We start from the raw sequence: 14,583 nt of genomic DNA on the forward strand, positions 1-14,583 counted from the left end.
TAGTGTCATGATCCCGACTCTCATTCCCACCTTTACCCGCCAAATTTTGAATCGATTACACACACCACCAAGGCTATTGTAGGAAGATGTCTCCCTTGCAACCCAAATGGAAACGCGTTTCCCAACAGAAACATTGTAATAAGTGGTGGATACTGGGCCTCACAATGGTACAATATAATATTTCATACACATAGAGGTTAAATAAGCTTTTTCAGGTTCACCTCTTCCCCCAGATACAAACTTTGACTTGACCCTGAGTACCCTCCTCCCACCCGCCACCTGGACCGCCTCCCCTCTAGACCTCTTATACCCTCTGGAGAGCAGGGCTGTGCTGGTCTCTGCTTTCTCCCCGTGCGTTCCTTTCTGGTTCTTTGCTTGATGCCCAGCGTCCAGTTCAGTATATGGCAAATAGTGAGCACTCGTTCAATGTATGTTGAAGGAAGAAACGAATCTGGCATTTACATCTACCGGCTAATAAAACCACACTCTTAAAAATGATCGACTTCCGCCCACTTGTGTTCCGTATTAGCCGTGAGAGTGGGGATGGCGGTGGTTACTGTGACCGAGGTCACGTTGCTGGTGATGGGGTGGATGCTGTCGGTCGCGAAGCCGTGGACCCTGGTAACCACTGCTCCACACTCCTCTTAAAACGTCCCCTATGGTTGTATTCACTGGGTCTTCTTTTCTCTTCGGGAGCCCTAAATATAAATTCTGCACCAATGCTCTGTGATTTTTTTTCTCTATTTTTTCCCTCAGTAAACTCACCTCGGATCGCTCTGCAGAAGAATCACAACTTTGACCCTAGTTTGCCCTGAGTGGACACCCCTGTGTGGATGAGCTCTCAGAATCTAGAACTCAGTGTGTTTTCTCCCCACTCTCACCGCACGTGACCCCAGCTATACTTGGCTCCTCGGCTGCCTTTTCCCTTCCTTGACTCCTGCACAGTCTGCTGTTTTCTGTGCCGTGAATTCACCCTTTGCTTTCTACCCGATTTACGCCTGTTGCCTCTCTCTCCCGACTCTTCCTGAGCCTCCCTGCTCCGTCCTGTCCAGCTCTTCTGTGTGTCCCTAGAGCAGATAAATCAACCCCATGTCTAAACAGACCGAATCATGTCCCTCCCCTGCTCAGAAGCTTCCAGAGGGGACTATTTTTATTGCCTAAATATACCCACTGTTTCCGTGTGTATAGATCTTTAATGATATTGTCTCTTTCACCAGGTCAGAATATGGGATTGCTTAATTTAACAAAATGGAGGCGAAGTTAAGGTTTTCAGAGGAGAGGGAGTGGAGGACCTCAGAGCATGCCTAAGGACACAGGTGGCTGATTAGTGTAGGATTCGGGGAGGGAGACGGCCAGGGCCGCTCACTCACACTCTGAACCCAGAGGTGAAGGGAGAAGAGCCAACCGACAGAAGCATATTCTGCTAGGTAATGTTCATCTTCACATCGGTGGCCAGTAATTGCCAAGTCAGTGGTGAAAATTTGGACACTATATAGACCTTCCCCCCAAAAAAGAATATTGTAAAATATCTGGTTTGTTGGCTTTTTTACACTTTGATCAGTTGGGTTATCACAACCCAAAGAAAATTAGATGTGACGAACAGAATTACCTAAAGATGTCACATATTTACACTGTGGGGAGGGAAATGAAAAAATATATATATGTACATACGTATGCATGTGAACGTGTGGGACACAGAGAGATGTGGGCGGGGGCTGGGAGGGCGTGTTAGAGCTGGGTTGGAGCTGTCTGGGCCCTGCTCTAATTTTCACTTTTGAAAACTGAAGCTCAAAGGGACATATTGTCTTGGGAAAAATCAAATCCTTTTTGGAGAGGAGAAGGTAGAAGATGCTTGCATAACTTAGGTGAAGATTATATTCAAGGTTTGAAGAACTGATATTCAAAGACTCCTTTACAAGTGTGGCTGGGAAGCTCGTGTGCGCGTGTGAAGAGTAGCCAGAATTAGAGAGCAGAGGCAGTTTGCGTGTCATGTCCTTCAGCTCCTTGGAGGGGAGCTTACGGCAGAAGGAGAGTAAACTGACTTGGCCTGCAGGAAATCATAGCTCTCAAAGGATTCGAGGGATAGAAGTGGACTGTATTCATGGAATATTTGCATTCTGCCGTCACCTGGACTTGTTTTGTTAGGAACCAATGTGCAGCACAACAATTTGGCGTGGCTCTTAAAATAACTTCCAAATTGTTCTTTAGACAGTATAGGTTTTCCTTAAATGGCTATATTTAGATTTTCTTATGTTTTTGTTTCTAAAGTTAATATAATTTGTACCCTTTGCAGATTTGGACTTGAGGTTCCCCAAAATGAAAACAGCAATTTCAGAAGGCTATGTAATAATTTTAATTATATCAGCAGGTTCTAATTGTCTGCATACCTGGTAACACCCTAGACCACTACTATCTGCTAGAAAAGCCATCCTCTACTCCCACCTTACATTATGCGTTTCCGTAAGCTACCAGAATACTCGGGAGCCATATGTCATCTACCTACCTTACTATAAAGTTCAGAAACCAGAAAAAACACAGGAAAAGTGAGAATGATTGATGTACGGAGATTGCAGTGGGGTTTGGGTTGTCAGTGTACTAGGCTGCGAATGCTTCGAACGTGTTTCCCGTGTGTTTGTGTTTTTTTTTTAATTTTTTTTAAGATTTTTATTTTTATTTTTTTGGCTGCATTGGGTCTTTGTTGCTATACGCGGGCTTTCTCTAGTTGTGATGAGCAGGGGCTACTCTTCGTTGCGGTGCGTGGGCTTCTCACTGCAGTGGCTTCTCTTGTTGCGGAGCACGGGGCTGTAGGTGCAAGGGCTTCAATAGTTGAGGCACACAAGCTCAGTAGTTGTGGCTCGCGGGCTCTAGAGCTCAGGCTCAGTAGTTGTGGCGCACGGGCTCAGTTGCTCCGTGGCATGTGGGATCTTCCCAGACCAGGGCTCGAACCCGTGTCCCCTGCATTGGTAGGCAGATTCTTATCCACTGCACCACCAGGGAAGTCCCTTCCCATGTGTTTTGTGCCTTGAGTCTGCATTTCCTAGTTTTTATGCCCAGTTTTCACCTCGTTCCTGACCCAGCATTAGCCAGTTCAGCCTGGCACAGGTGATTTTTGGCATAAACGAAGTTTCGTTACAGTTCCATGGCGCACAGCCCTGAGTCCCATCTAGTCCTTGCTTCTGAGTGTCACCCGTGCGCCCGCCTACACAGAGGACAGACTCACATCTTCTCATCAAAAGTGAAAAGTAGAGCAGGGCCCAGACAACTCTAGCCCAGCTTACTTTCTAGTACTATTTTGGTCACTATTTACATTTGCTGGGGAGAAAGCAGAAGGCTTTTTTTGTTGCTCAAAACCCTTCTGAAGCCCCATGGCACAGCAGAAATTATATGTTGGTCTGGGCTTTGCTGGTCAGATGGAAGAGGGCGGTCACTACACATGGAGGGTGGGGCTGCGTGTAACCCTGCCCTGCTTCGTGTCAGTGCCGCAAGCATTTTATTACGCCATTTTCCAAAGTCTTTGCAACTATTCCTGCGTGGGATATAAGCAATGTTAGACATCGTTTTCTCCAGACTACTTTCCACCTGACATATAAATACAGAATAGTCTCCTCGGAGACCCAGAAGAAGTGGATAAAGAGGTGTTTATTCTTTGTCCTATTATTCATCTTCTGTGTGTCTTATCCGCGAGTTATAGGAAAAAACATCAAAATTACCCCATGAGGGCAAGAACCATTCATCCCTCACCCCAGTTTCCCTCACTTGCAGCATCTCGGGAATTGTTCTGTTGAGGACAGTGGGCTTTTGATACACATCCGTTGCAGGAGCACTGGGTGAAAGTGAGACTTCTGTCCCACATGCCGCTCTCTGCAGAATGGGGGGTGGGGAGGCAAGACGACCCCCGCATCCAGCTGGCTGAGAGCAGCACACGAGGGGCCAAGGGGAAGGCAAACGTGGAGGGGTGTTCCCAGAGGAGCATAACCTAGAAGAACTAGCGTGGGGAGGAGGCCAGGAGACACCCCACATCCTCTCCCGTCTCAGCCATCATCAGGGATGCTGGGGTGCGGGGGCCCCCCCAGGACCACCCCGCTGTCCCTGTTCAAAGACAAACAGGAAGTCGAAGTGCCTTGATAACAAATCATGGGCTGGTGTTCTGGAGTCCCTTGAATGTGTCTTGCCTTAGATTAAATTGAATTAGGAACAAACTGAATGTGTTGAGAATGATCCAAGTGGATCAAGAGCACGTGTGCAGCTTAAAGTGGCCGTAGGACTAGAGGGACCTGGAAACTCAAGGCCCCTTTCTGAGTTCTCACCGAGGGGTGGAAGAGCTGCGTGCATGAAGCGAGATTAAAGGAACAGTGGGAGACAGGGGGATGGAGGCTTTATGAGCTCACTCGGTGAGCCGTGCTGCTCTCGTGCGCGTGGGGAGGAGACGGGAAAAAGACGCTGGGCTCAGAGAGGTGTATCTGGGTGCAGGGAGTATGGACATTTTATTTTCCTCTTTATGCTTTTCTGTTTTTCTTCAACTCGCATGTATTATTTTACAATCAGAAGTAAAACGTAAAAACATAAAAAGAAGTAAAACATGAATTTTTAAAATTGATGTTAGGTCCTAGAACAGAGATGGATCTACTAGTGGGAGATTGAGAGGCCTTAGCTATTCTGAAGTTGGGCCAACAAGCCATACTAGTGAATCAATGAGGAAATAGAATTTTTAAAAATTTATTTAAAGAGTCAGATTTCCTAGGCCACATCTTGCAATGCACTAAAATGAGTTTTACCAATTTTGACGAGAAACCACCCTTATCTTAAGCCGTAGGTAGGTGTTTGGTTTGTGGCAGTTCATTTCAAAAAACCTGTGCTAGCCTTACGGTTTTAGTTACAGGCATAATTCATTAGTAAAAGCAACCCTTTGATGAAGTTAAGGTTGAACAAATATATTTTGGCTTCACTCTACCAAGAAACAGCTTTGGGTTTTGCTTAAAAATATTTTTTTGACTGTCTGCATCCCTACATTAAGTGTGCTGGGTCTTTTGAGTCAAGCTAGTTCTTGTATAGTTCATGAAGTCTCGCACATTATTGTCTTCTACTCAAGTTAGTTCGAAAGGTGTTAAGACATTATTAAGGGCTTTTCTTTGTATTTATCACGTCCTACTCCTAGTGATTAGAGGGGTAACGCTTAACACGCCTGGAAACAGTTACTGTTAATTCAGTAACTCACAAAAAGTTTTTTTTTTTTTCTGCAGTTGCATTTTTAATTAATTAATTTACTTATTTATTTTTGGCTGTGTTGGGTCTTCGTTTCTGTGCGAGGGCTTTCTCTAGTTGTGGCAAGCGGGGGCCACTCTTCATCGCGGTGCGCGGGCCCCTCACTGTCGCAGCCTCTCTTGTTGCGGAGCACAGGCTCCAGATGCACAGGCTCAGTAGTTGTGGCTCACGGGCCTAGTTGCTCCGCGGCATGTGGGATCTTCCCAGACCAGGGCTCGAACCCGCGTCCCCGGCATTGGCAGGCAGATTCTCAACCACTGCGCCACCAGGGAAGCCCTCACAAAAAGTTTTAATCCTTCATGTTCTCTTTTTTAAAAAATTTTTTTATTGAAGTATAGTTGATTTACAATGTTGTGTTAGTTTCAGGTGTATAGCAAAGTGATTCAGTTATACATATATACATATATATATTCTTTTGCAGATTCTTTTCCCTTATAGGCTATTACAAGATAATGAATATAGTTCCCTGTGCTATACCGTAGGTCCTTGTTGTTTATCTATTTTAAATTTAGTAGTGTGTATCTGCTAATCCCAAACTCCTAACTTATCCCCCACCCCCCGCCACTTTCCCCTTTGGTAAACATAAGTTTGTTTTCTATGTCTGGGTGGGTCTGTTTATGTTTTGTATATAAGTTCATTTGTATCATTTTTTTTAGATTTCACATATAAGTGATATCGTATGGTATTTGTCTTTCTCTGTCTGACTTACTTCACTTAGTATGATAATCTCTAGGTCCATCCATGTTGCTGCAAATGGCATTATTTCGTTCTTTTTTATGCTGAGTAGTATTCCATTCTTCTTTATCCATTCATCTATCCATGGGCACATAGATTGCTTCCATATCTTGGCTACTGTAAATAATGTTTCAGTGAACATTGGGGTGCATATCTTTTTGAGTTACTATTTCGTTTCATTCAGATACATATGCAGAAGTGGAATTACTGAATTGTATGGTAGTTCTAGTTTTAATTTTTTGAGGAATCTTTATACTTTTTTCCATAATGGCTGCACCAGTTTATATTCCCATCAACAGCACATGGGGGTTCCCTTTTCACTACATCCTCGCCAACATTTGTTATTTTTTGTCTTTTTGGTAATCGCCATTCTGACAGATGTGAGGTGATATCTCACTGTGGTTTTGACTTGCATTTCCCTATTGATCAGTGATGTTGAGCATCCTTTCATGTGTGTTGGCCACCTGTATGTCTTCTTTGGAGGAATGTCTGTTCAGGTCTTCTGTCCATTCTTTAATCGGGTTGTTTGAGTTTTTTAATGTTAAATTGTATAAGTTCTTTATATACTTTGGATATTAACCTCTTATTGGTTATATGACTTGCAAATATCTTCTCCCATTCATTCTGTCGATGGTTGCCTTTTCATTTTATTGATGGTTTCCTTTCTTGTGCAAAAGCTTTTTAGTTTGAGGTAGTCCCATTTGTTTATTTTTGCTTTTGTTGCCCTTGCCTGAGGAGACAGGTCCAAAAAAATATTGCTAAGACCAATACCAAAGAGCTTACTGCCTGTGTTTTCTTCTAGGAGGCTTAGCGGTTTCAGGTCTTACGTTCAAGAATGTCTTTAATATATTTTGACTTTATTTTTGTACGTGGCATAAGACAGTGGTCTGGTTTCATTCTTGTGCGTGTTGCTCTCCAGTTTTCCCAGCACCATTTATTGAAGAGGCTATTTTCCTCCATCATGTATTCTTGCCTGCTTATCATAGATTAACTGACCATATATGGGTGGGTTTATTTCCTCTTATTTACCTTTGCAAATGCTGTTTCTTTAGCAGACAATCTTCCCCTTCCCCACCTCTGCCTGTCAGAGTTGTTGCTGTTATTCAAGGTTTTTCCCAAACGCCGCTTCCTACCGGAAGACTTTCCTCATCACCTTGTGCTTTTCCCCCAGGTCATTTAATTGTATGTGGGTTTTTTTTAAGTTTTATTATAAAAGTTTGCAAACATACCCAAAAGTAGAGTTTAGTAGTATGAACTCCAATGTATCCATCATGCAGCTTCAACAATTATCAAGATTGGGCCATATTTGTTTTACACCTTCTTTTTTTCTTGGCGAAAATATTTTAAAGCAAATTCCAGACATCCCGTCATTTTATCCCACGTATTTCAGAATGCCTCTCGGAAAATGTGGACACTATATCACTCAGCCACAGTGCCAGTGTCATACCTAAGAAAATTAACAATTATCTTTTAGTATCATCTAATACCTGCTTCATAATTAGATATCCCCAGTTTTCCTCAAAAGTGCCATTTTAAGTTGATTTGTCTTAATCAAGATCCAAACAAAATCCGAACATTATGTTTGGTTGTTCCATATCCTGTGTCTTTTTCAGTCTAAAGCAGACCCCTCCTTGCTTTCTGTTCCACGCCGGTGACTCCCTGCAGAGGCCCAGTCAGCTGGCCTGTAGAATGTCCCGCCTTCTGCATTGATCTGCTTGCTTCTTTGTGGTGTCGTGGAACTTCTTCCTGTGTCCTTTCCTTTTCCTTTTGTTCTCTCAATTGGACACTTAAGACACTTACAGAACTCGCCTGCTTTTTGTCCTTATCACATACCTTCCAAGATAGTGTAAGCGCCTTAAAAGGTGAGACCATGGCTTATTCCACATTTTGCTTCCTACATGATGTCTAACACATTGTATGTAGTTTTAAAAATATCATTCAGTTGAATTATCTACAAAGAGTTTTGCTTCCTCTTGCACAAATGTGAGCTGGAGGTATAGTCAATGCCAAGATATTTATATTAGGAATTAAGCTTCCAGAGAAATCTCAATAATGTAAGTCGCTGTTTCCTAATTTGCACTGAAAGAATTAGAGCCTAAAGTAAAGTGGCACATTTCTATATCCGAAGATGCTAAACACTTAAGTGACATCTCTAAGCCCCTTACACTGTCTCCAGATCCATATAAAAGTGACCTCAGAAATCAGCTGTGTTGTGCATTCTGCATGAAACTAGGTCACTAATCATTTTTCTGATCAGAGAATTGACTTTTGCTTAGTAGTTCAGAAATCAAACTGAAAGAATGACTGTAAAAACACTATCATGTGTATGCTTTGTTGCTGATAACAAACTGCAGTCCAAGCTTCAATAACCAAAAGGAAGTGGAAGAAACTTCAGAAGGCTGCACGATAAACGTTTCTGACAGTGTGTCAGCTGAACATTAAGCAGGGTCTTTGCAAACCCTCTCATTCTAAGTGGTTTAAACGGAAGGTTTTAAACTTCCTCCTTCATAAGTATTGGCACCAGATATTGCAGCATCCTAAGGGTGAAAAAGAAAAAGAGAAGAAAAACACTTTACCTGGCATATATATAATTTCCATCCCCTCTCTGAATGGGAGTGCCGGAAAGGCTCACCTAACAATCTCTACCTTCACGTCTTAGGAATTTTCTCCATCATGTGTAGGGACGTGCCAACGTGATATTGGAATGGGCTCCTTCCTAACCTGATAGGACTGTGTACACAAAATTAGAGGAAAACAAGTGAGTACATATAATAGCAGTAATACTCTCCTAATGCAGTTTTCCAGATTGTCTCATAATGAGAATACTCTTGGTCCTTACATGGATGAAATGAGGTGTAGAACTGGGTAATAGGATAGGAGTGGAGGCGGGGTAGAGTTTCAGAGAGAAAATATGTAAAACAAGGGAATTTTCTTGCCATGTATATTAGTTTCCTAGGGCTGCCATAACAAAGTACCAAAAACTGGGGGGCTTAAAACAGAAAGTTGTTGTCTCGCAGTTCTGGAGGCTAGAAGTCTGAACTCAGGCAGGGCCAGGCTCCCTCCGAAGGCTCCGGGGAGGAATCCTGCCTTGCCTCTGTTCCCTTCCGGGGTCCTCCGCGATCTTTGGGGTTCCTTAGCTTGTAGGTGGCTCACTCTCCAGTCTCTACGTCCATTGTCACGTGGCCCACCTCTTCCGGGGTGTTTCTCCTCTTCTTGTAAGAACACCTGTCAGATTGGATGAAGGGCCCACCTGTTCCAGTATGACTTCATCTTAACTAATTACATCTGCAGCACGCCTGTGTCCAAACAAGGTCACGTTCTGAGGTTCTGTGGGTTAGGACTTAAACATATCTTTTGGCAGGGATGTAATTCAACCCATCATTCCTTTTTTTTTTTTAATTTTTAATTTATTTATTTATTTCTAATTTATGGCTATGTTGGGTCTTCGTTTCTGTGCGAGGGCTTTCTCTAGTTGTGGCAAGCGGGAGCCACTCTTCATCGCTGTGCGCGGGCCTCTCACTATCGCGGCCTCTCTTGTTGCGGAGCACAGGCTCCAGACGCGCAGGCTCAGTAGTTGTGGCTCACGGGCCCAGCTGCTCCGCGGCATGTGGGATCCTCCCAGACCAGGGCTCGAACTCGCGTCCCCTGCGTTAGCAGGCAGATTCTCAACCACTGCGCCACCAGGGAAGCCCCATCATTCCTTTTTTGACGTCATACTCTAAGAGGCAAACCATTGGCATCATTGTTACTGTTGAATGTGTGACTTAGGAACTTTTTCTTCCTGCTTTTCCTACATTTTAATGGATCACGTTAAAGTCTAAACATAGCACAACCGAACCGAGTCATTTCAGGTCACTGGAGGCTTCTGAAGGGAGGTAGCAGGGCGTACAGGGAGAAGCAGAGCGATGCAGGCGAGGCGGGGAGAAGCGCCAAGGCCCCGGGCGGGGCGGGGCGGGGCCGGGACCCCGGTGGGTGGCGGGCGCGAGGGGAGGACCCACCGCGGACTGCGCGCGTTAAACCGGGGCGCGGGGAGGCGGCTGCGTCGCCGACCAGAGGACAGCCGGGCGAGCTGCTGGGGCGCCCGGAGCTGCGTCTTGAGCTTGGTGGGTTTGGCGTGACGCTGCTGACAGCCGTGCGCGCGCGTGAGAAGCAGGTGGCGGGAGGACTCGTGAGGTGATGGGAGCGCGGCCGGGCTTGGGGATCGGCGGCAGGAAGGCCCCAGTAGACCCGCTGTTACCGGGCACGTGTCCGCGCATGGTCGCTCCGCCCCCGAGCTGTGTCTTCCTCGGCCCCGTGTTCTCATGCTCAGGCCCCTGCCGTCATGTTGCTTCTGAACGTGTGTCGCCGGGGAACTTATTTTTCTCTCTCCTTGTCCGTATATTTAATTCCACCGTGCTCCCCGCCTTGGTGGGTGGCGGCTGCTCGCCGCCGATGCTGGGGTCCTGCCTTAACCCTCCGCTCTCGTACCCGTGCCGGCGCGCTCTTACCAAGCCCCGAGGTTCTGTCTCTGGCTCTTCTCCCACCCCCGCGTGCCCCCCCCCGGCCCCGCCCCGCCCCGCCCCAGGCCCATCCCTTCTCCCCAACTCTTATCCAAGCCGGCCCCACGGCCCTCGTGGCATCGAGGTGGCCTCCTGATGGTCTCCCGGCTCTGACAGGGGGACCTCCCAAGGCAGATGGTCCTGCACATTTTATGCTAGACAGTCTGTAAAATTGTGCTTTTTAAATTTCTTTTTATTTTTCTAGGGTTTCCGCAACATCTCTCACTGACCTGAAACTTGCCGTTCTGCCTCATTCCGTATTCCTAACTCTCGGCAAAATCCCTGTGCCCAGCCTTGGCACAGGCGGTTGTGAGGCTTCGAGCACAGCTTTCTACCACGCTGACAGGCAGAGAGGAGACATGCTCTTTCCCCGGCTGGTCCCGTGGATTCGGGCGTGTGTCTGGCCGAGGCTCCGATAGCACTTCCAGAGGGCCTCCTCGGTGCCACCACTTGCCACACTGTCACCTGGATGGTCTTCCTGATCTGTCCAGCTGGTCACCGTGGGCCCTTTGGCGGTTCCCTTTACTGCAGGATAGAATCCATAGTCCCCGAGGCCCCCGAGGCCCGTCACGGGAGCCCAGGCTGCCTCTGCTAGTTGGTTCCAGGCCCACCGTCCGCCTGCCAGGCCCCCTGTGCTGCCAGCAGCCTGCCCTCCGTGTGGCCACGCCTTGTCCTCTGCAGTGAATCTGTGCGGACCCCTTCCCTGCTCGCCCCCCAGGCACACCTCACCTCCCTGCTGGTCTTCCTTCCCACGTCCTGCCTTCCTCCATGCTTGCCAAGACTTCTCTTTAGTGCTGTTTACACGATGTAACTATTCCTTTATAAATTTGTCATATACACAGGAGCCAGTGCTTTTCCAGGGTAACGTTTGACACAGGGCCTGGTATGCGTTCAGATTATAGACATACTTTTATTAATGTATGAAATGGATTGTCTAAAGAAGACTGTTTAGAGAGGGAAATGGAGCGATAAGAACGTGGTTTGGGAAAGATCCACAATTTAAAGGGAAGAACAGGAGGAGGAGGAGGGGCAAAAAGCTGGAAGAAGGAGGAGGGTCACCAGGGTTTCATGGTGTCAGAGGAGAAGCTCTCTGGAAGGAGATGCTCTCACAGTGGTCAGGGCAGCAGAAAGGTCAAGGCAGATAGAGACGCGAGAAGGGCCATTGGGTTGGCAAGGAAAACTTCATTGCTGCCCTTGCAGAGAGCAAGTTTAATAAGGTGTGGAGACCAAAGTCAGGCTCCAGGTGAGGAAAATGGTAGCTGATGGGGGAGAATATGGGTCATGGAGTAAAATGCTTGAGAAACGTGGCCGTCAGGGGAAAAAAGAGCGTCAGGATTAAAGGGGCCGGGAAGAGTGTCTCCCCAGAGCTGACGTTCGTCCTCCCGAACAACACGCGCAAGGGGGCCAGTTTCCAGCGCGCAGCGGGGAAAGACAAGATGCTGAGAGAGGTTCAGCAGAGAGGGAGGGGTCAGCAGTGTGACCGAACCTTGCAGGGCACGTGGTCCTGTCCAGAACGGCCATTGGGTCCACGATTCACTAAATAATACAAACATTTAACCTAGTTAAAATTTTATTGACGTTATTTTTATTGTCATTCATGGTGAATTTTGGATTCTACATTTATTCTTGTTCTTCCCCATCATGAAGTCAGCAGGATTACTCTTGAACCGATGAGCAATTACTCTCAAGTACGTATGGACCCGACTATTGGCATTGTATGTGTTATATCTGTGTACAGTTTCGGTTGTATGAATTTGATCTTGTCAGTGTTGTGAAGTTGGAGCTGTACTTGAGCGTGACCACCAGGAACCTGGGTGACAGCTTGTTCGTGGCTTTGCCGTTTGTCTGTTAGTGCTTCAGTAAATCTCCACATGGAAGGGTGATGCGCTATGACCAGCTTCTGAAATGTGCTGTGCCAGCTTCTGCTGGGCTGTCTGTCCTGTGATCACCGTGTAGTACTGATGTGTGAACACTCCAGGTTTCTGCTGCAGTCTTGGGGCGTCTGGTCTTCTGCCCCTGACAGTCCTTCCACGGACATACACCCTCAGCACCATCTATTCGGTCATCTGATTTTTCTTCTGCCTTCTCCACAGCGTACTCCAAAGTGTCATTTTCATCTTCCAAAGGCACAAGTGGAAGTTTAAACGGCACGCATGCACGCTCACAGGTGTACAGGTGTTACTTTCCGTTGTCATACACCCCCACGTTAGACCCAAAGAAGGTATTTTTCGCCACAGTGATTGTGAAAAGTGAAACAGGCATCCTCTTACAACTGCGTTGGGTCGAGTAGTTGAATTGCAGTCATAGTTGCAATCTTGAAACCCGTCTGCACAATGAAGGGTTAATGCTGAGACTTCTTCCCTGTGCAAGTGCGAGTGTGTTCTCATGTATGTATTCGTAAGTGTCCTTTTGCCTATTCACGGTTAAAGGGTCCATCAGAGGCACAGTGTAGCTTCACACAGCAGCTCGCACAGTCCGTACCTGCGTGACCTGTGTCGGTGCCGCTTGAAGGTGCTGTCACTGAATAGTGTGCCTGGCACCTAAATAGCGAATAGTGTCACAAGCTGTGCAAATAAGAATTCTTTCATTGTCTTGAGCACCTGAATCGTGCCCAGGAAATGGTCTTCTGCATCTGGTCACTTTATACTCATCTGGAATTTCAATTCCATGCAATGAAATTGGGTTCACTTGCCTCTTCAATGAGTTCTTTCTGGCAGCATTATCAGGACTCCTTCATCACGAATATCACGGAGAGAGTTCTTCCATGGCTTTGCGTTTGATTCTTCTCTGCATGTCGTTTTAACCTGTCGGGTTTCCTTATCTCCCCTTCAGCATCGACCTTGTGCGGATGCTTTCTGGTCCCATCTGGAATGATTGTCATGTTGTGCAGATCCCGACTAGTCGTCCTTCAGGCACTGCAGAGCCCCTCTCTTCGTGGTGTCAGTGCCTTTTACTCTTCTTCCTGTTAAAAGAGTGGAAATGGTAACAAAAACCAGCATCATGTAGCACTGGCTTTTCTCTTTGTGAGTATACTATTGCTGCCATATTCCACTGAGAACTTTCAAATAAAGGTGTTATATTGCCAAGCAACAGAAGAAGGGCTGTTTTTTTTCTTTTGTAGCCATCTGACCCGTGATCACTGGTTTACTGGTAGGGGAACCTTACTAATGTCTGAGGGATTCCACACCCCGTTTGGCTGGGCTGGGGCAGCCAGTAGGTGGCCATCAGCTGAGGGCACGGTGGCCCATGCTGACTGGCAGGTACGTATGGGGGTCACACCCCCTGAAACCCCTCCAAAGAGCAGCAGATGCTTCTTGTGGCCCACCAGGATGGTACATCTACAGGACACTGATTCAAGAGAACATCTCCCATTAACCCCTGGCAATGGGGCAGCGGTGGGCGGGTTAATTAGATGCCTGGTGTCCCCTCACGGTGGCTGTCACACGCGACCGCCGTGTATCAGGAGAGCACGCCTGTCCTCGCTCCCCCAGAGCCAGTGCTCTGTCCCTGCCCGTGTTACATGGAGGCTGGGCCAGGCTCCTCCCTTCAAACTCCACCCTTACTGGACGACCAGATGCCCGGTGACGTATCAACACACCACGCGCCGCGAGGTCCCAGCCCCGACTTGCCATCCTCTGCGCGTTTCTCTAACTTTAGGGCTCCTCTTGGTGCACATACTTAATACGAACCCCGCAATTCTGTAAGAGTTGGACCTCAGCCCATCTACCTACCCCGTGCCCGGCCACCGAGGCAGGAGGGGTTATCGTTGGCAGTTGCAGCCACAGCACAACTATTGGACCAATAAAACATGATAGTATCTTTAATACATTTTTTCTATAAACCAAAGTATAAAGAAATGTAATGGGCTGTTTGAATCCAGTGGTCGTTTTGATAGGAGCAAACACCAAGGACCTTTTGGCCTGGACCAATGTCTCGATGGCCATTTTGGACAGGACTAAATGTCCGCTAGTTGTGACCAACCCCTTAGAATTTGAAAAGAGAAATGAGGGCACTGATGGATGTACTCTCTTGAGGAAACAAGAAGGGA

At 46.8% G+C, this 14,583-nt stretch overlaps 1 protein-coding gene across 12 annotated transcripts in view; it reads left to right on the top strand.

Annotated features, from left to right (window-relative positions):
* Positions 1 to 14,583, top strand: part of CEP112 (centrosomal protein 112) — a 414,548-nt gene that overhangs the window by 349,502 nt on the left and 50,463 nt on the right. Inside the window, exon 24 of one of the 12 annotated variants that reach the window (XM_068530234.1) lies at positions 13,368 to 13,434. The exons of the other annotated variants lie outside the window; for them this stretch is intronic. Within the exon in view, the coding sequence (XP_068386335.1) occupies positions 13,368 to 13,409 (42 nt within the window). The 3' untranslated portion in view covers positions 13,410 to 13,434. Of the gene's footprint in view, positions 1 to 13,367; positions 13,435 to 14,583 lie in introns of those variants that run through there. 12 annotated transcript variants of the gene reach the window in all.

The sequence above is a fragment of the Eschrichtius robustus genome, chromosome 20 (assembly GCF_028021215.1).
Source record: "Eschrichtius robustus isolate mEscRob2 chromosome 20, mEscRob2.pri, whole genome shotgun sequence".
In the NCBI taxonomy this organism is placed as follows: domain Eukaryota; kingdom Metazoa; phylum Chordata; class Mammalia; order Artiodactyla; family Eschrichtiidae; genus Eschrichtius; species Eschrichtius robustus.